This window comes from Cucurbita pepo, chromosome LG08, assembly GCF_002806865.2.
Source record: "Cucurbita pepo subsp. pepo cultivar mu-cu-16 chromosome LG08, ASM280686v2, whole genome shotgun sequence".
NCBI lineage: Eukaryota > Viridiplantae > Streptophyta > Magnoliopsida > Cucurbitales > Cucurbitaceae > Cucurbita > Cucurbita pepo.
Window position 1 is genome coordinate 7,375,730 of NC_036645.1, and position 25,471 is coordinate 7,401,200.

Below are 25,471 nucleotides of genomic sequence, written 5' to 3' on the forward strand. Positions count from 1 at the left end.
TTTTTTTTTTTTTTTTTTTTTTTTTTTTTTTTTTTTTTTTTTTTTTTTTTTTTTTTTTTTTTGAAGTACACTTGGTATTATTTATTGGATTTTAGTGGATTTGCTTTGTTTGGAATATTGTTGTGGGGAGCATTTGAGTTTTTTTTTTTTCCGCCTAAATTAATAAAAATAAAATAAAATAAATCCTAAATTTTATTGTTGTGTGGCGATATGCCAGTAAGGATGCTGGGCCCCAAAGAGGGCTGGATTTGAGGGGAGTCTCACATCGATTAGAGAAAAGAACGAGTGCAAGCGAAGACGCTGGACCCCAAAGGGGGTGGATTGTGACGTCCCACATTAATTAGGAGGAGAACAAAACACCATTTATAAATGTATGGAAACTTTTTCCACAGAGACCCGTTTTAAAGCTTTGAGAGAAGTCAAAAGGGAAAGCTAAAGAAGACACTATCTACCAGAGATCGTTAGACTTGATTTAATATATCCATAAAATTTATAATTTAATATCAATTATTTTTGTTGTAATAAATAGTTAAAATTAATTTTTGAGAAAATGAAAAAAAAAAAAAAAAAAAAACCGGTTAAGATCATTGCATCAAAATTTTTGTGGATGAGGAGGATGGGACCCACGTGAAATGCAACGGCCATGATTTTGACACATAAGCGGGTCCCACATAACAAAAGCATTCCCCCACACCCGATGAATGGATGCTGATTGTAAATGCCAAATGCGGCGTATAACGCTTTGGACTTATTAACCACTTGTCGGCTGTCGTTTTGTAGTAAATAAATCTGTTGTCCCTTGTCGTTTTATCTCATTAATATCATATCATATCATTCCTAAACTAGGTAATAGACATGCCAAATCAAATTATAATATTTAAATTAGGTTAAATAAATTATAAAATGTGAAATTATCCACACTAAATTAAGTTAATTTTATTGTCCTACTACTTCTCGCTAAAACATGACGACTAACACACGTTCGACTTTTGTTAAATACCCGACTTAGTAGTTTATCATAATATTTTTCGTAAAAATCCAAGGTTGCCGCTAGCATGTATTGTTCATTTTGACCCGTTACGTATCGTCGTTAGTTTCACGGTTTAAAAAAAAAAAAACTTAGTTCCCCTCTTCAACCAAGGCCCCCACCGTCTTCATTGGCACACCGTTCGATGTCCAACTCGTATACCTATTGTAATAGTCTAAGCTCACTGTAGTAGATATTGTCTGGTTTGACTCATTACGTACGAATATCTCACATTTTCTAATATCCACAATTTTTTAAACCATCACGACCCCACCTCAATCGACATCTTATAGGTCATAGTCATATTTCTACGAATGCACATACAAATTTTATATCATAATGGATCGCGTCTTATCCATTTATCGATATAATTTGCGATTAATTTGTAAAGTGGATTCGAGAACAGATGGTGACATTGTTATTCTATAGGCAGAATTCAATTGATTTAAATTTCACACATGCCTGTCTTTATTTGTCCTTTTTTTATTCACTTTGCTATGCTTTTTTAAGTAATATATTTTTATGTTCATTGCCTTCCAATATAAGGCTTTACTTATATATATATATATATAATTATAAATGTTTTTATTTGCAAATAATAAAAATAGAAAATAAATAAAATTATTTTGAGATTATAATATAAACTTGTCATTATCTTTTAAGTATGTTCCATGTTTTAAATTTTTAAATTTAAAATCTAAAAAATACTAAAAATATATATAACAAAATTGCTTTGGGTATTTCAATTATTTAAATTAAAATATTAAAAAACATTTAAAAAAAATAATTATACTAGGTTAAATTTATTTTGATTTTAAAAAGAAAAACAAAAAATGGAAAATGACCGGCGGAGAATGGTGGAGGCATCCGGTCCGATGCTTTCAGATGGGACCTTTCAAGTGGCAATAGAAATAAACCGGTTCTTCCTTTTAACGGGAGAAACTTCTACGGACACAGTCACGGTTCAACTCGTCGTTCCGTTGTCCAATCATAATGCTCCACGTTAGCCCCGTCATCCACCCTTAACCGTCTACGTGTCACATGTTCAATGGACATTCGTCGTTTCTTTCCAACTCACCTCTGTCACCCATAAATGAATCAAAACATTTTTACTCTAAAATAATTATTTAATTTCCAACTATTCATTAGAAATGTTAATTATTTAATTTCCAACATTTCCAACTATTTATTTAATTAATTACCTAGTAATAAAATAAGTTAATTAAAATAATCATAAATGTATATATATATATATATAAAAGATATTTAGCTGTTACGATGTCAGCCTTATTATTTTAAAACGTAAAAACACAATCACTTTTTTGGGGGGCCAGTGTTTTCGTTGGCATACCACTTGATGTTTGACTTTTGTACAATTTGTAACCGTCCAAACCCACTGCTAACAAATATTGTCTGTTTTGATCTGTTATATAGCTCTGTCAGTCTTATAATTTTAAAAACGTCTAAGAGAAGTTTACATACACTTAATGTTTCGTTTCACTCTCAGACTAACGTAGGATATGAGTATGACATTGTACTCCCCACTATTTTATTTTAATATATGTTAAATAAAATTCCAACCTTATCTGATTATAGCGTATCTTAAATTCAACTCCACCGGATTCATGCTTATTGCAAATCAGTTCAAAGGTTCGAGCTGTGGCAGTGCAACAGCACCTCGAGTTGAATTAATTTGATAAAATATTCTTCCATTAATTTGAGATTGCCTGAGAACCTTTGAAGCTCGAAACAATGGCGTTTTCTTCTTGGTTTTCTCGCTTCCGTTCCTCCTCCAGTTCTTGTTACCATTTCTTTTGCCGCGGTGCTTCGTTGCGGAATCTCGGTGCTCAAACACCCGCCATTTCCAAGGCTTCTACCTCTCAGAACGGTGGGCGCCGATTCTTGTTCTGGTCGAGCTCCGTGGTTCCTTTTGCTCTTGCTTCTGGTTCGCTAGCGTTTCAATTTCAGTTCCAGTCCAATCCGTCGCTCTGTGACGATTCTGATATTCACGACCGGTGAGTGCTCTGCTCTGTAAGCTTTTTGTTACTCTGTTCACTTTTTTTTTTCCTGATCGGTATGCGCTTGAATGAAGACGTTGGCGGCGGAGCTGAGCTGAACTGCATTAGAATACGAATTTCTAGCTCTGAAAATCTGTACATTTGTAATTTGAACATCTTTTATCTGTAATGTTTTGGATATTGTTATTCTATTTTTTAAATATTCGTTTGACGACTTGATCGTCAACATTTGTGCCATTAGTTCGATACAAATCCTCATCTACTTCCCAAATGATTGAAAACTTGAAAAGTAACTAGTCTTAGTCTAATTACTCGTGATATTTAAAAGACAGAAACTTATGGTTCAAGCTCCTTCATATTCCTCTGGTGTCGAACCGATAGATGACGAATTTAACGATTATTTGTAATTGTTATGCTTTTGTGAAAATTTTCGTAGTTTGGGTTCTATAACGATCTGTAACGATATTGATATTAACTATGCTGCATTTCTTGATTCAGAAATATCAGCATCGGGGGCAAAGGTAGCACCAAGTATGTTGTCCAAGGCTCGCACAATGACATTTCTCAAGCGTTTATTAAAGAGTTAGGACAAATTTGTAAAGTATGATTTTATATTTCTGATTTAATTGGATTATTTGAGCGTCTAAACATGGCTTTTTCCATATGCTCAACTCGATTCATGGTTATTGGTTTCCAGGATAACATGACATTAGATTATGATGAGAGGTACTTCCATGGGAAACCACAAAATAGCTTTCACGCTGCTGTTAATATCCCCGACGTGGTTGTGTTTCCGAGGTTAAATTGAATTGTTTCCTTCCTTTTCTTGTTATTAATGCCACATACTTTTTCATTTAAGTCTTGCACTACGAGTCATTTGGTCTTTCATATTCTTTTGAGTACGGTGCATTTTTTTCTGTTTCCCCAATTAATTCTAAAGCGTCTGTAATTCGTCGAGTTGACAAGTATATGTCATGGCCATGATTCTTGACAAAGCACATTTCAGATCAGGTTATTTGATTTTTACCAAATTTTGTTTTATAGTTCTCAACTCTGATCTATGATCTTCTCTGTTCATTGGACTAGTGCCATTTTAGTGATCTATAATTTGTATGTTAATGCATCCTGATTTGTAAATTTCAGGTCTGAAGTGGAAGTTTCTGAAATAGTAAAATTATGTGACCAATATAAGGTCTGTGGTTCTCTTATATACTTTCACAGTGTCTATCGTTAACATTTTCTGTTTGGAAGTTGTCAACTTACTTAACTCTCGCTTATGGTAGCTGGATTGACATATGCTTCTTGAAGAAAGTAGTATAGTTAAAGTAGAATGGGATGGACAACTTAAATGCTGCAATGGATATTATCATTTTCTTCGAATGTTTTGCAATCCACTATGGATTTTTGGAAGTTTTTGCTTCCTTTATTGTAAATTTCATTCATCAATGAAATTCTTGTTTCTTTTCCAAATATATCTATATTATCCTTACTACTTGGCCTTTTACGTTTGTCAAACTGATTTTGTTTATTGTGTTGTACAGGTACCAATTGTGCCGTATGGGGGAGCTACATCTATAGAAGGTCACACATTGGCACCTAATGGAGGCCTTTGCATTGATATGTCTTTAATGAATGTATGTTTTTGGCCATGGATTTTATTACTGCCGTGCTTCATTTTATCATATCTTATTTTCCTATATGGATGAACTGAGATGCTCTCGTACATGTTATGAAGCTATGTGTCTTTTTTTTTTCTAAAAAAAATCAATAGGAAACCATCCTTATAAATAATTCTTCTTTCGGTTGTTTGCATTATCAACATAAACCTCTGAAACATTTGAGTTAATTAATGTATTTATGTTGTTCATATATTCTGCCTATGGTCGCTGCCTATAACAGTAGAATGCATCTTAAATTTGCAGAAAGTTAAAGCATTACATGTTGAAGATATGGATGTAATTGTAGAGCCTGGAATTGGATGGATGGAGCTTAATGAATACCTAGAGCCTTATGGTCTATTCTTTCCTCTTGATCCAGGTTACTAGTTACACATGCTTAATAATATTTATCATATTGGCCCACAATTCTTTTTAGCAATATTCTACATTTATGGGGAAATGAGGGGGTTTGTTCTTCTCTTCTGCCAAATCATTCCTCGGTTGCTTCTTTTCTTATGATCGTGTTTGAATTCAGATGAAGCAAGCGTGATAAGAGTATGAGATAGATGGAAAACTATTCTCTATCCATTGTTGCAGTGTTAAGAGATTCAAAGAAGTAAGAATTAAAGAGAAGAACAACCAACTTCCCTTTCACCTCTCTGGATTAGATCAAGTTCAGTGGGTCATTGATACGTTTGAAAAGCTTATAAGTATGGTAACACCTGTAAACGGACCTCTCCTCAATTCCCTCACCTCTCTAGCAAAAGATGTGTCTTAAACCCTTTCCACCTGGATCAAGTTTTGCTCTGAGTATGGAGATGGAAAACTTGTAAGATTCTTAAGTGTAAACAAATGGTGGGGTCTTCTTGGTGAGCTTTATCTAAAGTCTTCAAGATGGTTCGAAGACTCCCAAGGGAGAATAACGTTATTCCATCTTGTGGAGGCAGCTTCCCATTTGGAATCTACCTCTAAATTTATGGGGAAGAGAGGTTTTCAGAAGATTCGGAAATATATATGGCGGCTTTATTGAATGTTCCAGAATCTTTAACTTGGGTAGCGGGATAGAAATGTTCTCCTTGTTTATAGATTTCTTTACCTCAAATCTCGTTGCGAATCTTCTGAACTTCAGTATTTCCTTTTACTCATCGTTTATTTCTGTATACTTTAATAACCCAGATGTTTAATAATCTCTGGTAGTGGTTGACGAAAATTTTGACGTCATTTTTCTATTTTGGCCCTCTTCTATAATTGTATTCTCATGTTATTTGTACCTGTTTGAAAATCAGGCCCTGGGGCAACAATTGGGGGTATGTGTGCCACACGATGCTCTGGTTCACTGGCTGTGAGGTATTGTCTTACTTCTGTTTCTCAAGGTTGGATTGCATGCCCTCTCTGTTCATAAATATGGAGATTTGCTTCATAATGTTAATTTTTTCCCACTTATATAAGGCGTTTGCACATCTAGGTGTTTTTTTTTTTTTGCTTCAGATGCTATGCTTAGTATCTTCAGTCTTCCATTTCCCCCTTCTTGTTTGACATATGAACTTTCTTTGCAATTATCATGAAATTATATTATTTTTAAACTTATATTAGAGCATTTGGATATTTGATGGGATTAACTATTTAACTCATGATTTGAAAATGAGCGTTTGACAAACAAAAAAATTGAAAAAATAAGTTACACTCCAAAACTTTTTAAATTTTGGAATGCATTTGGTTGTTAATTCATTTCCAAAGTTTGAGAATGAATATCTACAATTCTTTCTATAACTTTAGATGCTTTTATATTTATATTTTGAATGACTAAAAAAATTATGTTTTACCAAAATTAAAAAAAACATTCAGTCCCTCAGAATCATATTTAAAAAATTGTTTGCACAGTTTTCAACTTAATCTTGCTAAATGGGTATTCTTTGTGACCACTATCTTTCAGAGCAAATAAATATTTATGGTTCATAACACCTTCGTATTTCCCTCCATTTTATTTAAGAAAACATTTAAACATTAAAGTTCGTTGTTTCTACTGAAATTAATTATTCTTATATTAGGTAGGTATGGTACCATGCGGGACAATGTCATCAATCTTAAGGTTTGATATTTCTTGATTAGATTTTGTTTTTAGATAAAGAAGCCACCTTGCTGATGTTGGATATGTTGCAGGCAGTACTTGCCAATGGTGATATTGTCAAGACAGCATCTCGTGCTCGAAAAAGTGCTGCAGGGTTGGTTTTTCTTTTCTTTTCTGTTTATCATGTATCTTTTCCCCTAAATTCTTGTTATTAATCCAATCATTGATTTCTTATTGTTGCATTTATTTTATTTTATTTTTTTTTCCTGAGATTTTCTCACGTTTAGTGAAGTGACGAAGACTCAAGTAGAATAGAGGAAAATGTTAAGAAATTTATGAGACTCCAAGTTTTCTCGAAACTGCTTCCTTGAAACTAGAAATACTACAAGTAGTCCTATGTACTTGGGAGATAATCTGAGCCCCCCCTTTTTTGAACACGATCATTGTTGAGCAAAGAATTTATGAAAGGAAGCACGTTAACCATGTTGGGTTGGCCTAGTAGTCAATAAGGACCTTGTAAATAATAAATGGTTTAAAAGAAAATAGGTTCAAGCTATAATGGTCATCTCCTAGGATTTAATATTCTAAGAGCTTCCTTGATGACCAAATATAGTAGGGACAATTGTTATGTGAGAACAGTGAAGGTGTGCACAAGTTGGTCTAGTAAAAAACGGAAGTATGTTTCTAACACCTTGTTTTGGCACCACAATTAGTACTCTCACGCCTTGATCCTTGCCCTTGTTTTTTTCCCTTTGAGTTTTTCCTTTTCTATTCATAAAATATTTTGGTTCGTAATTGGCCAAGTCTATAAAGGATTATTGGGACAGTAACTTAGAAGGGACCTTCAAGATAAAAAAAAAAACTTTCTGACTAATTTTAGTTTTTGGATCGTACTGAGGGGGCTTCTTTATTTCAGGGGAAAATTATAGAATTTGGCTCCTAGATAGCTCTCATGGTTTCCCAGTAAATTTCTCTTACCTCACCCAAATAGGTCTTCTGCTTCCTTTTTACCTTCTATAGAAATTTGTGGATATCCCCCATCCCTAGTAAATTCTTTTTGTGGACTCTATCTTGAAGACTTAAGCAAATGTGACATGATTCAGAAAATGAGTCCCAACTTTCATCGCTATCCAAATTTGTATTCCTTTGCAAAAACAATGAGATAGTCCATCGTCTCTTCCTGTCCCGTCCCTACTCCTTCAAGCTCCGATAGAATTTTCTTTTTCTGTTCGATCTCAACCTTCTCCTCACTCAACAACAGTTATCCAATTCGAGGACCAGACTATTTGTGGACATTGATTTAAGAACCAGAAAATCCCATTCTTGTGCTACCCTCTCGTAGCATGTTTATAAGAGAAACCTCAACAATACATATTTGTATTTGTTATTTTTGCTTCTGATTTGTTTTCTTCTGCTTCTTGCTGTTTAAAGTCCTAACTCTTCTGTAATTTCTCCTGGCTTACATGCCAATTGGAGTTGAGTATTTCCAGCTCTTTTCATCCTTTTTGCAATTTCATTATTTTTAGGAAATGATCAATCAGAAAAAAAACTCTTTCTGTTCTTTCATGTTTTTGCCTTTTTGTTAAATTATTGTATTGAGAGTATATCTGTAAATTTTTTGTTTGCATCTTGGCATTATGTTTTTTTTCTTCTTCATTAGTTCTTTTTACACCTTTGGTACTTGTCCGCATCTTATTGAGGTACAACTATTTTATAAAAAAAAATATCTTTATCTTCCCTTGTTGATCACCATGGTGGGAACGGAATTAGCGGATTTTTGAAGGTAAATCAAGGAATCGGTTGGTTTTTTGAGGCAGCCAAGCTTAAATCTTCTGGATGGTGTTCACTTTACAAATCTTTTCAAGCGCTCTTTGCAAGACATTGCCCTAATTGATAAGCTTTCCTCACCTCTTAATAGTTTGTTCTTTTGGAGTTATAATGTTTTGTGCTTCAGGGTGTTTTTTTCCTTTTTTTTTTTTTTTTTTTTTTTTTTTTTTTTTTTTNTTTTTTCTCTATTATTAGTTCTCCCTCCTTGTGGAGTTTTTATTTTTTAGCTGTAGTCTCTTTTCATATTTTCAATGAAAATTTGTCTCTTAAAAAAAAAGGAAGCAAATAATAAAAAGATAGAAGAAGAGGGACAGGGTTGAAAACTTTGGTAGTAGTAGCCCACAGGGTTGTATAAAGCTAAGAGTGAGCTTGTTTTTTATTATATGCCTTTGTAGACTCCATTTTTCTCGATGAAAAGCTTAGTTTCTTAATATATATATAATTCCAAGATGTCAGCCTTACCTAGTTCGTATTGTAGGTATGATTTGACCCGTCTGATGATTGGAAGTGAAGGAACTCTTGGCGTAATAACTGAGATCACTCTTAGACTTCAGAAGCTTCCAAAGTATTCTGTGGTAACTCTCTCTGACACGTGTGTAAACACACACCCTCGTAGTCTCTCACCCTTTCTCCAACACGCCCACACACACGCTTGAGGTCTTTTTTCCCAGTTCTAACTTCTGATTGTATTGTTAATATCATTCTATTTTTCAGTCAGATCCATGTATTTTAAATTGTTTTGGTATGGGATGTATCTAGACTTTTAATCATCATTCTCAAGAAATTCCTATTAATTGTTGAGCTTTATATTGAGAAAAGCTAAAGCATGTTGGAACTGCATCAAGGTTGTGAACTATTGAAAAATTCAACGAATGAATTTTAAATGAAGCATCAATTCCATGTTGTGGAATGATAACCTTTGATCTGTTAACATCCTTCTTAGTCAGTTTTTCTTTTTGGAAGCTGAAATAGAATTTCATTATAAATTCACTTTTTGAAAGTTTGAAAATGAAAAGAAACGAACTTCTTAGGCATTGGATGCAAAATTATATATTTGTAAATGCTAGATCTTATATCCTTTTCGACTCTAGTGGGGTTTGCCTTCTGCTCATTACAAAATATTCTAATAAATTCTTAAGATAAGATGTAAATAATTTCTTAGTTGAGATGAAAATTCATTATTAAGCTTGTTCCAGGTTGCAATGTGTAATTTCCCTTCTGTTAAAGATGCAGCAGATGTTGCAATTGCAACAATGTTGTCTGGTATACAGGTAGCGCTTTAGCATCGAATGTGTTTGCTTTCCTTTTCCCTCCTTTGTTTAACGCACTCTTATTGAATTCTTTGTATCCTCCATGCCTGTTTAGGTGTCAAGAATGGAGTTGCTTGACGAGGTTCAAATCAGGGCTATCAATAATGCTAACGGAAAGAATTTGCCTGAAGCTCCCACACTAATGTTTGAATTCATAGGCACAGGTGCATATGACATTTCCTGGCGTTCACATAATGCTTTCCTTTGTTTTTCCAGTATTCATTATAGACAAGAAGGCCCTCGATTGCGGTACATATCCCATCTACTGCTTCCATATTTCTGCAGATTCATTATTATACTTTTTTCCCTGATATCCAGAGGCATATTCACGTGAGCAAACACAGATTGTTCAGAACATAGTTTCTGAACACAATGGCTCAGATTTTGTCTTTGCTGAAGATCCAGAAGCCAAAAAAGAACTTTGGAAGGTACGATTACAACCTATAGAGATCTCATTCTTGTTTAGGTTTGCATGATTTTGGCCCAAAAACATTTCTAATTTTTTAGTTATTTTTCATATGGATCCTTGAAGTGGCTTCTCAAACTCTTGGTTTCTGACCCTTCAATTTTTGGGGCCATAATGACTCGAGGGGTTTCATTCCAATTGCATATGGTTTATTGTTTTACTCAAGCCGCCCACCATAAAATAAAATTTCAAAATTTCCCCTTTCTGCACCTTTTCACGATTATTGTGCAGGGGAAGAATGAGTTCTATACGGGCGATCAAATATTTAATATAAGTTTCTCGTACAGTTATTCGATCCAATTACTTTTACTGCCGACCACTATTTGACTCTTATTATGGTCATTTCCATGCAGATAAGGAAAGAGGCGCTATGGGCATGCTTTGCGTTAGTACCCAATTTTGAAGCAATGATCACGGTCTGTGGATAGAATACCATTGCATTTACTCAACTTTCAAAAATCTTACGCTTTTTTAGTTGTATTTTGTGCGCTAAACCCTACAAGAACCTATATACTAGTTTTTATCCCAAAATCTCTCTTTTCGCTTATTAATAGTTTAGAATAGCTATACTTCCATGTATCTCAGATCCGAGGGATATGGAGTTAAATAAATATGCAACGAAATTCCTTAGATGAGGGGACCTCAATCATGGTGTTTATAATTGCTTCTTTCTGAGATATCGTCATTTCATTTCACACCTTTTGATGCCTCCTAGGATTTATTTTCTTTGTTTTTCTGCAACTATTTTACCGTTTGTTTATCTATTACAGGATGTATGTGTTCCGTTATCTCACCTTGCAGAATTGATATCAAGTTCTAAACAAGAGCTGGATGCATCATCACTAGTTTGGTATGTCTTCTCTTGGTTATGTCAACTGGCGTTTCACTCCTTCATTGGGGACTACTGACTAGTATCTTACTGCGTGCAAGTACTATTTATTTTGTAATATTATTATATAATGACTTGTAAATAAATTTCATCAAGTTTTTAACAATTAAGATGGTCTTAAAAAAAACCTCAAAATGAGTTTAGTTCAGTAGTAATTGACATGTATTTCTTACTTTAATGTCGAAGGTTCGTAAAATTTTAGAACAAATCTTACATAATTTTTGGTGCATAATTAAAATTGAATCAAATACTTAACGACTTTTGCAAGTGGGAAAAATGATTTATGAAAATAATTTTCTACTCATTTGAATGGCTGAAAATATATTGCTCACTACAGCACGGTCATTGCCCATGCTGGTGACGGGAACTTCCACACGGTCATTCTGTTTGATCCAAACAAGGAAGAACAACGGAAAGAAGCTGAGCGACTCAATCATTTAATGGTTTATAAAGCATTGTCAATGGAAGGTACTGTCTTCTTCCCTTTTTTTCATCTTCACTGAATGAATAAGTTTTGCTTGCGCTCCAATATTCCTAATTAACTTGCTTCTATTACTTCTATTACTTGGTAGTTTCATTCTTGTTTTTATCTCTAAAAGGAAAAAGTTCTTGGTTACATCAACAACAACATAGCTTAATTCTCAATAGATATTGTCCTCTTTAGATTTTTTTTCTTTCGGTCTTCCCCTCAAGGTTTTTAAAACGCGTTTGTTAGGGAGAGGTTTCCACACTCTTATAAAGAATGTTTCGTTCCCCTCTCCAACCGATGCGAGACCTCACAATCCACCCTCTTAAGGACCCAGCGTCCTCGTTGTCACTCGTTTCTCTCTTTAATCAATGTGCGATTTCACAATCCACCCCCCTTCGGGGCTGCACACTACTGGTGTCCACCTCCCTTCAGAGTTCAGCGTCCTTGTTGATGTGTTTTAAAATCTGGAAGGGAAGCTTGAAAGAGAGCCCAAAGAAGACAATATTTGCTAGCCGTGGGCTTGGGCTGTTACAACATCCACTGTTGTGTGGTGGTTATCTAGGGATGCAAGCCGAAACCATAAAACCTGAAACCACCTACCAAACCGACCCAGTTTGAACATGTTGGTCAATTCAATTTTATAACTTCACAATAAAAATAAAAAAATAGTTGATTGGGATTTTTTTGCTCATTTTCCATCAGTCTTGATTCGACACCCTCATTGATTTTATTAAAAGTTGGTTTCTATTTGCATATGTAGATTGGTTGTCAGTTTTGGCTAAAAATCTAATCAAACCAAACCACATATGTTATCAGATTTTCCTTCTAGTTATCTGCATAGCTTGCTAAAATTTTTTTCCAAAATTTGAAACAAATTTCAAATCATGTCTAAAGATGGGTTCTTTGGCTATTAATGAGCAGGAACATGCACCGGTGAACATGGGGTTGGAACGGGGAAAATGAAGGTATTTCTTTAACTCTTAAGCCTTTAGTTGCAAATTATTTCGATTTAACTTGACATGAAAGCATCAGCATACATGAGAGGTCAAAATAGCAATACCTACATAAATGAATGTATAGTTTCACCAAACAAACAATTTTTTAGTATTAAGAGATTTGGGATATAGATTACCAATTGAGTCTCTATCTGATATTCATTTTGGTTTACTTAGTTTCTTTTAAATCCTAGTTAGCTAAACTTCTAAAACATAATTAGCAGATTTCAAATTTTGACGCTTAAAATATTTTTTAAGATCGAGTTTCAAATTTTTAAAAAGTTAAATAATCTTTTAACTAATTGAACTATGTCCATGTTGATATAAAAAGACACAGCGCATAGATAGAGTTACAAAACTAATAAAGAATGAGTTTTCGTTTCTTCTGAATATATAGTACCTGGAAAAAGAACTTGGTGTGGAGGCATTGAGGACGATGAAACGAATAAAGGCAGCGTTGGATCCAAACAATATTATGAATCCAGGAAAGCTCATCCCTCCCCATATTTGTTTCTGAACAGTTCCATTCTGTGTTTATTAAGCCAACTCTTTAAGCTTTTAGATAAAGACTTAAAATTGAAATGATTTTCCATACATTTTTTTTCCTTTTGTCCCTATATAGATGTTTTTAACGTTATAGTGCGAGACAGAATTTTATGTATAATTTTGATTGAGAACATTTGTGATAGGTAGCCTTTCTCTTACTGGATCTTAGAGGTGAGTTTTTTTTTTTCTTCTTACAACTAAATTATGATTGATTTTAGTTTATATTCTAATTAATATTAATTAGATTTTAATTTCGTCATTTTTAAATTTCATGCTCGGGTCTACTGATTTTTTTTTTCAATATATGACCTTTTCTCGTTGAGGATTAATCAATTTTGTTTATTTGTTTTTGTGAAATATAAAATAAATAAATGATGAGTTTAAGAATAATATGAGCATGGTTATTTCTTCTTTTGAAGCTAGAAGTGTAATTATTTGAAGTGCTTTTTGTTTGGATTCAAATCTATAGATTAGAGGTGAATTGAGTTTTTAGATAATATAAATAAGGTAACTGTTTTACCCATTTTTTTAACCTATAAAATACGTAATATGATAATTTTGAATATTTTTATTTAAAAAGGAAAGTTATTTTCACACTAACTTTGGGGGAAGTTTTATTATTATTATTTTTTAATTTAAATTTTGAGGAAAAAATGAATAACAACTAAATTACCGAACACATTTTTGTTTATTTCCTTTGATAAAAAGGAAAGAGTAAGAGACTATATATTTAATAAATAAATTTTTTAATATCTAAGAAAGAGGAAATAAGAAACAAAACACTAAGAAATAATAATATGCTCATATAGGCTTGTGTTTGGTATCACGGTCATGTATGTCTAAGATGTGTTGTCAATGGCTGCATGACAGATATTTTGGTCTTCTTTGTCTAGGATGTGTTGTGTATGGTTGCATGCATGTTCCAAACCTCTTTTACATGCTTTCATCTTAGATAGGTTTTTACCATTTCATATTGGGTCAATACGAGGGTGTATGACCGTTCACCAAAATCATGTCTACACGTGCAAGGGCTAAAATGACCCAAAATGTATTATGGGGATATGACTAGTTGTCAATTTCTCCTTACTCGATAGTTATATGTTGTAAGCTGTTGTTGTTGCCTTTTTGCTTGCATCACATATAACACCAATTTCAATCTCTCAAATCTTTCTTTCAAAACTCTATTTCGAAATCTTTCTGTCCCGTTTTCTAAAACTTTCTTCTTGAATTGGGGTCAGAAGCTCGAGCATATGTCGCCCCGTTTTCTAAAACTTTCTTCTTGAATTGGGGTCAGAAGCTCGAGCATATGTCGCTTGACCATAGGCGATGCAAGAATGAATTGACTTAACTCACTTTTTGCTGGGAAGTGAGTGCCGCGATCAAAAGTGCGATTGTGACACTTGACCCTTTGAAACTTATACTACCATTAAAGTTGAACAATGGTTAGTTTGAAGATGCTATAATCGTTACAATCCTATTCATATCATTAACAAGTTTGAATAAGAAAGTATTTGACTATAAATTGAAATGGAGAGAACAAAAGAATGGGAGGTGATGAGATGTTGATAAACGATTTTTTTATTCATACGCCGTAAGAATATTTGTTTAAAAATAATATCAAAACGATCTTTGAAAGTTCGAGAGAGTATCTTTTTAACATTTATTTTAGTCGAAAGATATTATTCGTAATATGAGAGTTTACGTCCCCGTTGAATTGAAATGAAAGGCTAACGACAACCCGATAAGCTAATAGTATTACTACCTCCATTGAAAATAAGCAAGGGGTGACGACCTTTCTTGGATTCTAAATGTTATTTAATACATAAACTCTAAACTAATATGACAAAATTCCCCATTGGATACAGAAAACTATAAAATGAGAACACATTTTATGCAAATCTTGCGTTTTTATGAAGTGATGGAAAGTTAAAAAGAAAAAAGAAAAAAAAAAAAAAGAATACAAACCTTTCCATCTATTGCCAATCAACTCAAACTCTGATCTTCTTTCCTGGTTGTATATCATCATCATCTTCATTCATTTCCTTCTCCATTTTCTTTTTTGCCAGTATCTTGTTGATCTTGTGAAGTTCATTGTTGATCTTCTGGTCCTTGTTTTGTTTTCGCGTCTTTCGACCGTCTTGCATCTTCACACCAAACTGGAACGCTGCCTTTGGCATGGCTTCCTTCTGCTCGTTGTACTTCGCCCACTCCTCCTCTGTCTCGAAGTCCCATCGATGAAGTCGGCCCTTTGCCTACAACAATGAACTTCAAAATCAATACTCAAATCCCAGTTCGTTAAACCGATTTGGACTCATATCAAAGACAGAAATCAGAAAGGATTTCGTATATGAGAACATCATCAAATTCAAACTTGAAAGAACCATGTGTTTTCAAAGAAAGATCTTGATGGTGATAAGAAAATACCCGGCCTCCCATGTCCATTTTTGATAAGTCATCTTCGTCGTCACTGTCCACAATTTCACGGTTATATTCTTGATATCCAGGGTAACATTCAGAATAACTCTCCGATATAAAGTTCGGATCCTTCTCTCGTGCATCTCTCTCTCTCAGTTGTTGTAGTCGCTGATCGTCTCTCTTGAACACAGAGCCTAAGCCCCTATCTTTCTCTTCTTGAGTCATGAGACGGGGATCCTGTGCAATGTTTGCTCCTGTTTGCATATCATACGCTTGCATGTTGAGCTGAAGGTACTGTTCAGAATAAGCCAGTTGATCAGAATACTGGTAGTCCTGCCACTCTCCTTGGTAGCCAGCAGGAAACGCCTGAGGTTGCATCACCCCATATCCATTCTGCAACATCAATGAACTAAGATAAGAAACAGAGATGGTTAAAAAGAAAGAAAAAAAAAACGTTAGAATAACAAATTAGGTTCCTACGGTTCGTAATCAAAATTTAAAATTTTGTTTCTATGGTTCGATAAAATCTTATAAATAGTCTCTACCATTAGAAGCCCCTAAGAGATTGTGTACGCGGCATGACTTCCAACCGTAAGAACTATTTATGAGGTTTTACCAAATCTTAGAAATGAAATCAAACTAAATTCTAATTTATGACCAAATTTGTAATTTTTTTTAATAAAAATAATAATGAAGGTTCAAGCAGCATGCTAATGACTCTGGATTGTAAATACAAGTTTCTGCCTGCAATTTGAAAAACAATAGCTAATCTTCAGGTTGCGCAAGCAAAAAAGATCAACTTACTGCTTCTTGCCATTCCTGAGGTGGTCCAGAGGGCGGGACGGGGCCATAAACTGGTTCTGAGAAATAACTAGGTTTCTCCTTATTTCGAGGAGATTCTTCCATGTCTTCTGAAAGAGGACTCTGGCTCAGGTCCTTACCAGGGACAGCGTAATCGACGCCATCACCTACAAAAATATCATCCTCTTCTACTCTTGCAACGACTGGCCCTTGCTTCTCCTTCAAAACTATTTGATTTTTCTTGAGAGGGGGTGGAGGGGGCAATATCTCTCTTTCAGTTTGCTTCTTTGGCACGCCAGAATCAAGTGTTGATGGCTTGTTGTTTCCAACATATTCATTAACAATAGCTGAAATCTTAGCTGCAAAGAAAATAAAAAAGGAATGGTGAATTAAAAAAGTAAAAATAAAAAATGAGATATTAAAAGGATCCCAATTGCTTGATGAAAACTTGAAACATCATATCAAACAAATGTTCAATGAATGAAGAGAATATTGAGGTGGAGTTCTTAAAGTAAAAGAGCAAATTGATCCGTTCATAAATTCTCAGACATTACATTGCAATTTAGACATTCAAAGAAGAAAAACATGTGCCTAATAATTAAATGCTGGAACTTGTACAAAAGTTTAACCACCACCTGCCAATACATGCAGTAGAACTGGGACACAAGACTCCTCAAGTACGACAATCGAATCTTTTCTTCTTCACGCATAATACCGTTAATAACAAACCTACTCAGGNGTCCTGCCACTCTCCTTGGTAGCCAGCAGGAAACGCCTGAGGTTGCATCACCCCATATCCATTCTGCAACATCAATGAACTAAGATAAGAAACAGAGATGGTTAAAAAGAAAGAAAAAAAAAACGTTAGAATAACAAATTAGGTTCCTACGGTTCGTAATCAAAATTTAAAATTTTGTTTCTATGGTTCGATAAAATCTTATAAATAGTCTCTACCATTAGAAGCCCCTAAGAGATTGTGTACGCGGCATGACTTCCAACCGTAAGAACTATTTATGAGGTTTTACCAAATCTTAGAAATGAAATCAAACTAAATTCTAATTTATGACCAAATTTGTAATTTTTTTTAATAAAAATAATAATGAAGGTTCAAGCAGCATGCTAATGACTCTGGATTGTAAATACAAGTTTCTGCCTGCAATTTGAAAAACAATAGCTAATCTTCAGGTTGCGCAAGCAAAAAAGATCAACTTACTGCTTCTTGCCATTCCTGAGGTGGTCCAGAGGGCGGGACGGGGCCATAAACTGGTTCTGAGAAATAACTAGGTTTCTCCTTATTTCGAGGAGATTCTTCCATGTCTTCTGAAAGAGGACTCTGGCTCAGGTCCTTACCAGGGACAGCGTAATCGACGCCATCACCTACAAAAATATCATCCTCTTCTACTCTTGCAACGACTGGCCCTTGCTTCTCCTTCAAAACTATTTGATTTTTCTTGAGAGGGGGTGGAGGGGGCAATATCTCTCTTTCAGTTTGCTTCTTTGGCACGCCAGAATCAAGTGTTGATGGCTTGTTGTTTCCAACATATTCATTAACAATAGCTGAAATCTTAGCTGCAAAGAAAATAAAAAAGGAATGGTGAATTAAAAAAGTAAAAATAAAAAATGAGATATTAAAAGGATCCCAATTGCTTGATGAAAACTTGAAACATCATATCAAACAAATGTTCAATGAATGAAGAGAATATTGAGGTGGAGTTCTTAAAGTAAAAGAGCAAATTGATCCGTTCATAAATTCTCAGACATTACATTGCAATTTAGACATTCAAAGAAGAAAAACATGTGCCTAATAATTAAATGCTGGAACTTGTACAAAAGTTTAACCACCACCTGCCAATACATGCAGTAGAACTGGGACACAAGACTCCTCAAGTACGACAATCGAATCTTTTCTTCTTCACGCATAATACCGTTAATAACAAACCTACTCAGGCATGAGAGAAACTGTACTACAATAATTATGCTTCCTATAATATTTATAGAAAGAAGAGGAGTGACACATTGAAGTGGCAGCTTTCTTCCCTATCCTTTCATGTTACTCTTGCGGATTTATTTTTAATTAATGGAAAAAAAAAAAAAAAAAAAAAAAAAAAAGAGCCGACTACCTTTAACATCTTTATCCTTCTTTTTCTTCTTCAAAACTTTTCCTGAGGATCCGAGACGAAGATATGACATGATTTTAGCAATTCGATCTAGTACAGAACCATCAACATTGACTGTAACCATTTCCTGCCGCAGGAGATCGATGATGAAAATCAGATAGGTTGTACAAGACTTCAGAGGAAATGATGAAAGGAAAGAAAGATTTCACCAAGAGATCAAGAAAAAATGAACCTCTGGAACTGGACAGTCAGCTTTACTTCTATGCAAGGTCGTTGGAATATCGTGAGAATACCCACCCTCCTGTGAATAAGATGCGCATATAGTAAAATTCAGTAAGGATGTCACGAGCAAGGGAGATAATAAAGTTCACTGGATTAAATGACTGACTTATGCCACTTCCCCCAAATAAGGATCATCCTCTCCGAAGAGCAACCACCACCTTTTTTTTTTTTTTTTTTTTTTTTTTAATTNAAGTGTTTGGTTGAAATCCAGTAATATAAAACAGACCAAAATTTAGATCCAATAGTGTTCAAAGTTTGGAAGACAAACACCTACTAATCAACAATGAAGCTATCAAAGACACCACATTTTACTGATAAGATTATATTTTTAAAAAATAATTTATAAAGGCAATTACACTCTTGTTAGTGCAATCTGAAAATTACATTGCTCCATCTAAATTGGTATCAAACACTCGTATGGTTCACTTGTCTAATTTTACCTATGTGCACCAACTCTATTAAACAGAAGGGTAAAATGACGCCAGAAAATAAAGTACATGAGTGCTTTAAACCAGCTCTAAAGAAGAAAGAGGCTAGCGTATTTTGAGGGGTACAATTTGTAGTTGCCTTCAAAAATCAAATTACATGATGAAAGGCAACTATTCCATCCATATGATCACGCTATATATCATGCATGTAAAAATAGAAGAAACAATTGCCCATTTAATTATAAATGAAAGTTAAAGCAATCTGAGCACACTTTGACCTCAATTCAACGAACAAAAGTGTGGGTAAAATCCAATGAAAACACTGCTACTTCTAAAATGAGCCCCAGATGACATGGATGGAGGAATGTGATAAATCTGTCGGTCAGCTTTATTTAAACTAAACGAGATAAAAGGAAAACGTTGATTACCATGTTAAAAATAAATGTCGTTCTACCAGGAAGGAATGTCTCATTTGACTTAATAACTGTCTGGGGCTTGACGATCCATTTGTATACTGACTGAAATACAGAAGAATAAGCACAAAGAGTTAGCACAAACAACCCACAGAAGCATATAACCATAACTTGAATAAAACCCTATTCGCGAAACTTTAATGTTAAGAAAAATAAAATACACCTTTGCTGTTGCAGTCCGAAACAAAATTTGTTGGTCTTCCTTGAGTGTACTGCAATATCAGCATTCAGCAGATTGTTATGTCATTATAGTAAAAGAAGAAAGACTGTTGAAAAAACATCAGCGAACATTATTGTCCACAATGAATAGATAATCGGAACAAACCCACCACTTATTTTGTTTTGCACTTCATTCTAATAGTAAGTTTTAACATAAATAAGCAAATTATCAACTCCTTAATCTTTTAAATATTAAACTCAAGAAAGGGTATGATACAAAATAGAGAACTATTCACAAAAGCAACTGAGATATTGCGACAAGTGTTATCCTGTTCTTTCACTATATTTGACAAAAATAAACATCGAGATAAATGGATGGCAATCAGTTACCTAGCCTTTCCTTCAGTATCACCACCAGCGTCTGGCTTCTTGTCAATCTCACTTCTTACTTTATTGAGCAAGGCATAATCCAAACCTTTCACCAAATGGGTATGCTCAACGTCCCCTGTATCGAAGCAGCTCAACACATTAGTATAATAATCATAATAACAACAACAACAAAGCATTAATAATAATAATGACTTGGAAATGTCTCATGATTCCAACCATAACAGCTATCGAGATAAGCAGAATTCGAGCAACACACAACACACAATTTATGATAGAGAACTTCTTCGAAAGACACTAGACCAGCAAGGAGAAAAAACGGGCAACCAAAGACCTATCTATATTTTTCCCAGAATGAAACAATCAAAGACCAGCAAAAAGTGAGGACCAGAATGAAACAATCGAAGACTTTCCCAGTTCAAACATATCCACTCAAATTTCAATAAATTGCAAAGGGAGAATAGGTCCTAATTATAAAAATTCTTTTTCCTTAGGTCATCAACATAGGGGTGGGTATTCTAACCTCTAACCAGTTGAAGATATATGCCTAGACCAGTTGAGATATGCTTAAGTTGGCTAAATATATAAACCCAAATTTGAACTAATTGCAAAGAGAGAATAGTTCCTAATTAACTTTAAAAAAATAATAATAATAATAATAATCATCAACAACTCTTAGCTGAGGATATATGCATAGACCAATTAACCTATGTTAAGATTGGCTAAATACATGCACCCGAATTTTAATTAATTGCAAAGGGAGAATAGTTCCTAATTTTACATAGTTCAAAAGGAAAAACTATATCTTTCTACAGGCACGAACCTCCAAGGTACTTGCTCTTCTCAATGGATAACTTGTGTGCATCAGCCGCTCTGGAAAAAAATAAAGTAATATTAACAAAATGAACAAATGAAGAAGAAAATACTTAAAAACAAACTAAAAAGAAAATTGCATTCAGCAAATGGAAGCAGCAGGTCTAACCGAATGTCCACAGTCCCAGGAGGGGCAACAGCATGAAAACCCAGCTCGGTGGATTCATAATCAGGATTCTGATCTTCTCTTCGCTCTTTAGCTCGGTCTCTGTATTTAGGAGTTTCTGGTTCTTCTGTTTTCTCCTCCCTGTAAAGTATCCAACAAAATAAGAGACGCAAAGAACATTGCCCTAAAACTTCTCACAAATTTTTTGCTGGAACAAAGTATAGAACGGAAAAATCCAACAAAACAATAGAAATCGCATTATATTGGAGCTATACTTACTTGTTACGAGCAAATTTATCCTTGTAATGCTTTTTTGCGGAAGACATTTACGGCAATTCCGAGATTATAATCTCCAACTGGAACAAAGAGTAGGTTCAAACTCGGGAAGACGAAGCTAGGGCTCGCAAATTCCCAAATTTTGAAGCTGCTGTGTTTTAAATTTCTTCCGATCAGGGAAATTTGGGGGTGTTTTCGCGGATAGGAACCAACGAGAAAGAAGGGTAAATCGGTAGTTTTACAAATTCACATTTATTTTACTAAAAGGCATTATCTAAAAATTAGAGGCTAAATTGGTAATTTTATACCTTGTTCAAATAACTCGAGAACTTGACCGACACCGGCTAACGAACCCGAATCATAAAAGTTGAATTGGGTTGAATTTTTTTTTTAAATAAAAAATTCGGACCAGTTCATAAATTAACGTTTTTTTTAATCGAATAAACTCGACAAACCTAAAAATAGGGTTACAATCCAAGATTACCTTAAACTATTTTTTAGATTATTACAAATATTAGAGGGGAAGAGGACCGAAACATGCCACTGAAAGACTCTACTGAGACAAAGATGGGTTGTCAAGAACGTAAACGAGGTAGGATAGGCAGTTGGTCAGATCTAGTATGGATCGTACATGAACGGTAGTTGGAGTCGGCGGCTCTCTTAGGGTTCCCTCATCTGGGATCCCTGGGGAAGAGGATCAAGTTGGCCCTTGCGAACAGCTTGATGCACTATCTCCCTTCAACCCTTTGAGCGAAATGCGGCAAAAGGAAGGAAAATCCATGGACCGACCCCATCGTCTCCACCCCGTAGGAACTACGAGATCACCCCAAGGACGCCTTCGGTATCCAGGGGTCGCGGACCGACCATAGAACCCTGTTCAATAAGTGGAACGCATTAGCTGTCCTCTATCCGGTTGGGCAGTAAGGGTCGGAGAAGGGCAATCACTCATTCTTAAAACCAGCATTCTTAAGACCAAAGAGGCGGGCGGAAAAGGGGGGAAAGCTCTCCGTTCCTGGTTCTCCTGTAGCTGGATTCTCCGGAACCACAAGAATCCTTAGNTCCCATCGTCTCCACCAGTAGAAAATTTTACGTCTGTAACCGATATTAGTGATATATTGTTACTTGTGAAGGTTTGATATTTATCAGATTTTTATTATTAATACAATATTATTGTGAACCAATATGATTTTTTAAAACAATTTTAAAAAAATACTCGGTAACCCAACCCAACTCAAAAAAGAGAGGTGGGTTGAGTTATGAACTCTATTCAGATTGTTCACGTCACCGACCTAGGTTGGTCCAAAAGATCTTCCTAATCCAATCCGCATACAGATCTCTTTATTATTTATTGATCATCGTATTCTTTTAACATTTTAAAAATTTATTATATAGTAAACAATAAATAAATAAATAAATAAAAATATATATATATCTTAGAAACCAAATTTCTTAATTATACTAAAATATATATATTATTAATAAAATTGAGGAGGAGGACACGTCAGAAGCCCAAACCCATACCCAATTTCCAACACAACAAATTTGTTGGGCCTATTTTTGTCTACGTGGAGGCCCATTAACCACTGAGGAGCTATTTATTTTGAAAATGTTTATTCGAGTATTTAATAATTATTTGATGGTGGTTTGAAAGTTTTTTCTATTATATAAGTTATTTATTTTCAAAATATTTATTCTAGTGTATTTTTCTTTTTGTCTGTTTTAATTTTTTTTTTAATTTTAAAATATTTATTTCAATTATTTTCTCTAAAAAGGTAAGGATTTAAATATTTATTCTATTTGTTTGAGTCACAATTAAAACATTACTTTAAATAACTTTGGGTGAATATTTAAAAATATACTAAATAAATGACTTTCTCTTAAGTATATAGACGTGGACTGAAGTGATCCATGAATTAAATTATTATTATTATTTAAATAAAACTAAACTAAAATAAAATAAAATAAATTGAACCCAAATTTAGAAATTACATGGTCCAAATAAATTTACATTTTTTAAAAGGAAAGTAATATTTTTTAAATCTTAAATTATTTAAAATTTCAAAATATTAGCTTTAGAAAGTTAATTATAATATATATATATATATATATTTAAAATCCAAAAGGAAAGAAAATAAGAACATATATTCCCAGCCAAATATCAGCTGGTCGTTGTTCTGTCAAAGGTTGCAAAGAGAAATCATTTCTGTCCCCACAAATTGCTTTATTTATTCTTTTAATATATAAATTAATGAAAATATCTTTAAATTTTACATTTTAACTCTTTTTTTAATACTTCAAAACTTAAATTTTTTAGTATCATTAATTAAAAAAAAAAACTTAAATAATTTTAAAAAATACGATTGAGTTTTCAAAAAAATTTAAAATTTAAAATTTTTTTAAAATTCAAAAATAATTTTCCTGTTAGTACCATGTTATAAAAATACTCCTTACCTTTCAAAATTAACATTAAAATAATTTGGATATAATTTATAAGATAACAATAAAGTTCATATATTAATGGTAATAATTATTTCACCATAGATATATTTTTTTAATATTTTTATTAATTTAGTTTTTTATATATATTTTAAATACTTTTTTATAATAAGAAAATAGGTTTAAAATAATTAAACAATGCATTGTAATTAATTGAGTTTTCAAATTATTAAAGGTACTAAAGTTTGTGGGACATCCAAAAAAGATAATTTCAAATTTAAATTTTTATAATTAATTGTGGGCCATTCATAAAATGCCATCCATAATATTGAAAATAAAAAATGACAAAATTCAAATAACAATATAAAATAAAATAATTTCACCATAATTTCTCCATAATTTACTAATTATTAAGATTTTTTTAAGGCAAAAGCAGTAATAATATCTCAATAGTTATTACATATTAATTTCAATTAAGTTTTATTACATATTAATTTCAATTAAGTTTTGTAATAATACAATAAATAATAAAAATTCGTAGCTCCATTTTTCGTCAAAATTAACATATAATCCAATTATTAATTTAGAAAAAAAGTAAAATAAGTATAAAAATGACGGTTTCTTAATAACTTTCTAAACCGAGCAAACTGTATCAATTTGTATATGTTCATAGTTTATTCAGTCACATTTTTTTTACGAGAAGTCTTAACGTAAAATTTTAAATAATTTTTGTTTAATTTTATTAAATTGAGAACTATATATTAAATTTATTTGACATAATTTTGACTTGGTCAAAGTCAAAGATGAAAAATGGTGGCCAAGTAATTATAAACATGGCTACCATATTGATGACAATTAGTGTATAATTTTTAAAAAATTAAATTATAACTATTTTCAATTAATTTGAAAAGAAAAATATTTTTTTTTAATATTTAATATTTAATATTTATTTTTTAATACTACATTTAATAAATTCGATCCGTGGATCAAGATACATCCTAAACCGAGGCTACTAATCAATTGAGACATAATTATGTTAACACGTCGATGATCATTTTTTAAAATATCATATTAAGATTGTAACACGAGAGTTGAAACCCTAAACTTTTAAGGGAGATCACTATTATTGAGGTTCAATTCTCGATCAAGTCTATTGCTAACAGAGTGTTCGAGGTGATTCATTTTGTTAGCTTCAATATTCTCCTTGGAATGTAATATATGCTGTAGACGCTAAAAACTAAGTTCGAGTTGATGTAGAACAAGGGCTAAGATTGGATTACTCACGTTTCTCTCGAATACTCTTAAAGGGGATAGGATCACACGTAAGAGTTTGTTTCTTTGCCACGAGGTGGGCAGCAGGTCTTCCGTCGTGTCCTCTTTCTTTAGGTAGATTATCTAGTCGTTCTTTGTACTGGGTCAAAGACAACCAATGTCGGAATTTCATC

The 25,471-nt window shown here is 33.4% G+C and overlaps 2 protein-coding genes across 3 annotated transcripts; one reads left to right on the plus strand and one right to left on the minus strand.

Annotated features, from left to right (window-relative positions):
• The first annotated feature begins 2,645 nt into the window (after positions 1–2,645).
• Positions 2,646–13,435, plus strand: LOC111800380 (D-lactate dehydrogenase [cytochrome], mitochondrial). 2 transcript variants are annotated; one of them, XM_023684045.1, is made up of 18 exons: positions 2,646–3,042; positions 3,544–3,646; positions 3,743–3,843; positions 4,189–4,237; positions 4,587–4,679; positions 4,968–5,082; positions 5,990–6,050; positions 6,756–6,792; positions 6,864–6,925; positions 9,077–9,173; positions 9,795–9,869; positions 9,964–10,072; positions 10,227–10,336; positions 10,728–10,790; positions 11,145–11,224; positions 11,601–11,731; positions 12,654–12,697; positions 13,125–13,364. In XM_023684045.1, exons 1-18 carry the CDS (start codon positions 2,780–2,782, stop codon positions 13,242–13,244), a joined length of 1,713 nt encoding a protein of 570 aa, XP_023539813.1. In that variant the 5' UTR covers positions 2,646–2,779; the 3' UTR covers positions 13,245–13,364. The 2 variants fall into 2 exon arrangements, with proteins under 2 accessions (XP_023539813.1, XP_023539812.1); XM_023684044.1 differs by lacking the exon at positions 6,756–6,792 and having other exon boundaries at positions 5,990–6,076; positions 6,826–6,925; positions 13,125–13,435.
• A 1,580-nt stretch (positions 13,436–15,015) lies between these two features.
• On the minus strand, positions 15,016–21,784 carry LOC111800921 (suppressor of mec-8 and unc-52 protein homolog 2-like). The gene is made up of 12 exons (XM_023684840.1): positions 21,594–21,784; positions 21,318–21,455; positions 21,159–21,208; positions 20,339–20,453; positions 19,953–20,001; positions 19,745–19,834; positions 18,839–18,907; positions 18,610–18,733; positions 17,738–18,058; positions 16,493–16,572; positions 15,698–16,081; positions 15,016–15,525 (listed from the first exon to the last, which is right to left on the minus strand). Exons 1-12 carry the CDS (start codon positions 21,638–21,640, stop codon positions 15,262–15,264), a joined length of 1,731 nt encoding a protein of 576 aa, XP_023540608.1. The 5' UTR covers positions 21,641–21,784; the 3' UTR covers positions 15,016–15,261.
• Positions 21,785–25,471: the final 3,687 nt, after the last annotated feature.

Excerpts from the sequence above, each read along its gene's own strand:
- LOC111800380 (XM_023684044.1), top strand. The coding sequence starts at position 2,780 with ATGGCGTTTTCTTCTTGGTTTTCTCGCTTCCGTTCCTCCTCCAGTTCT. Across the intron at positions 3,043-3,543 it reads GATTCTGATATTCACGACCG|AAATATCAGCATCGGGGGCA; the intron begins GTGAGTGCTCTG and ends TTCTTGATTCAG. Across the intron at positions 6,926-9,076 it reads GCTCGAAAAAGTGCTGCAGG|GTATGATTTGACCCGTCTGA; the intron begins GTTGGTTTTTCT and ends TTCGTATTGTAG.
- LOC111800921 (XM_023684840.1), bottom strand. The coding sequence starts at position 21,640 with ATGTCTTCCGCAAAAAAGCATTACAAGGATAAATTTGCTCGTAACAA. Across the intron at positions 18,908-19,744 it reads CGACATTTATTTTTAACATG|GAGGGTGGGTATTCTCACGA; the intron begins GTAATCAACGTT and ends TCTTATTCACAG. Across the intron at positions 18,734-18,838 it reads CTGACTGTCCAGTTCCAGAG|GAAATGGTTACAGTCAATGT; the intron begins GTTCATTTTTTC and ends CTCCTGCGGCAG.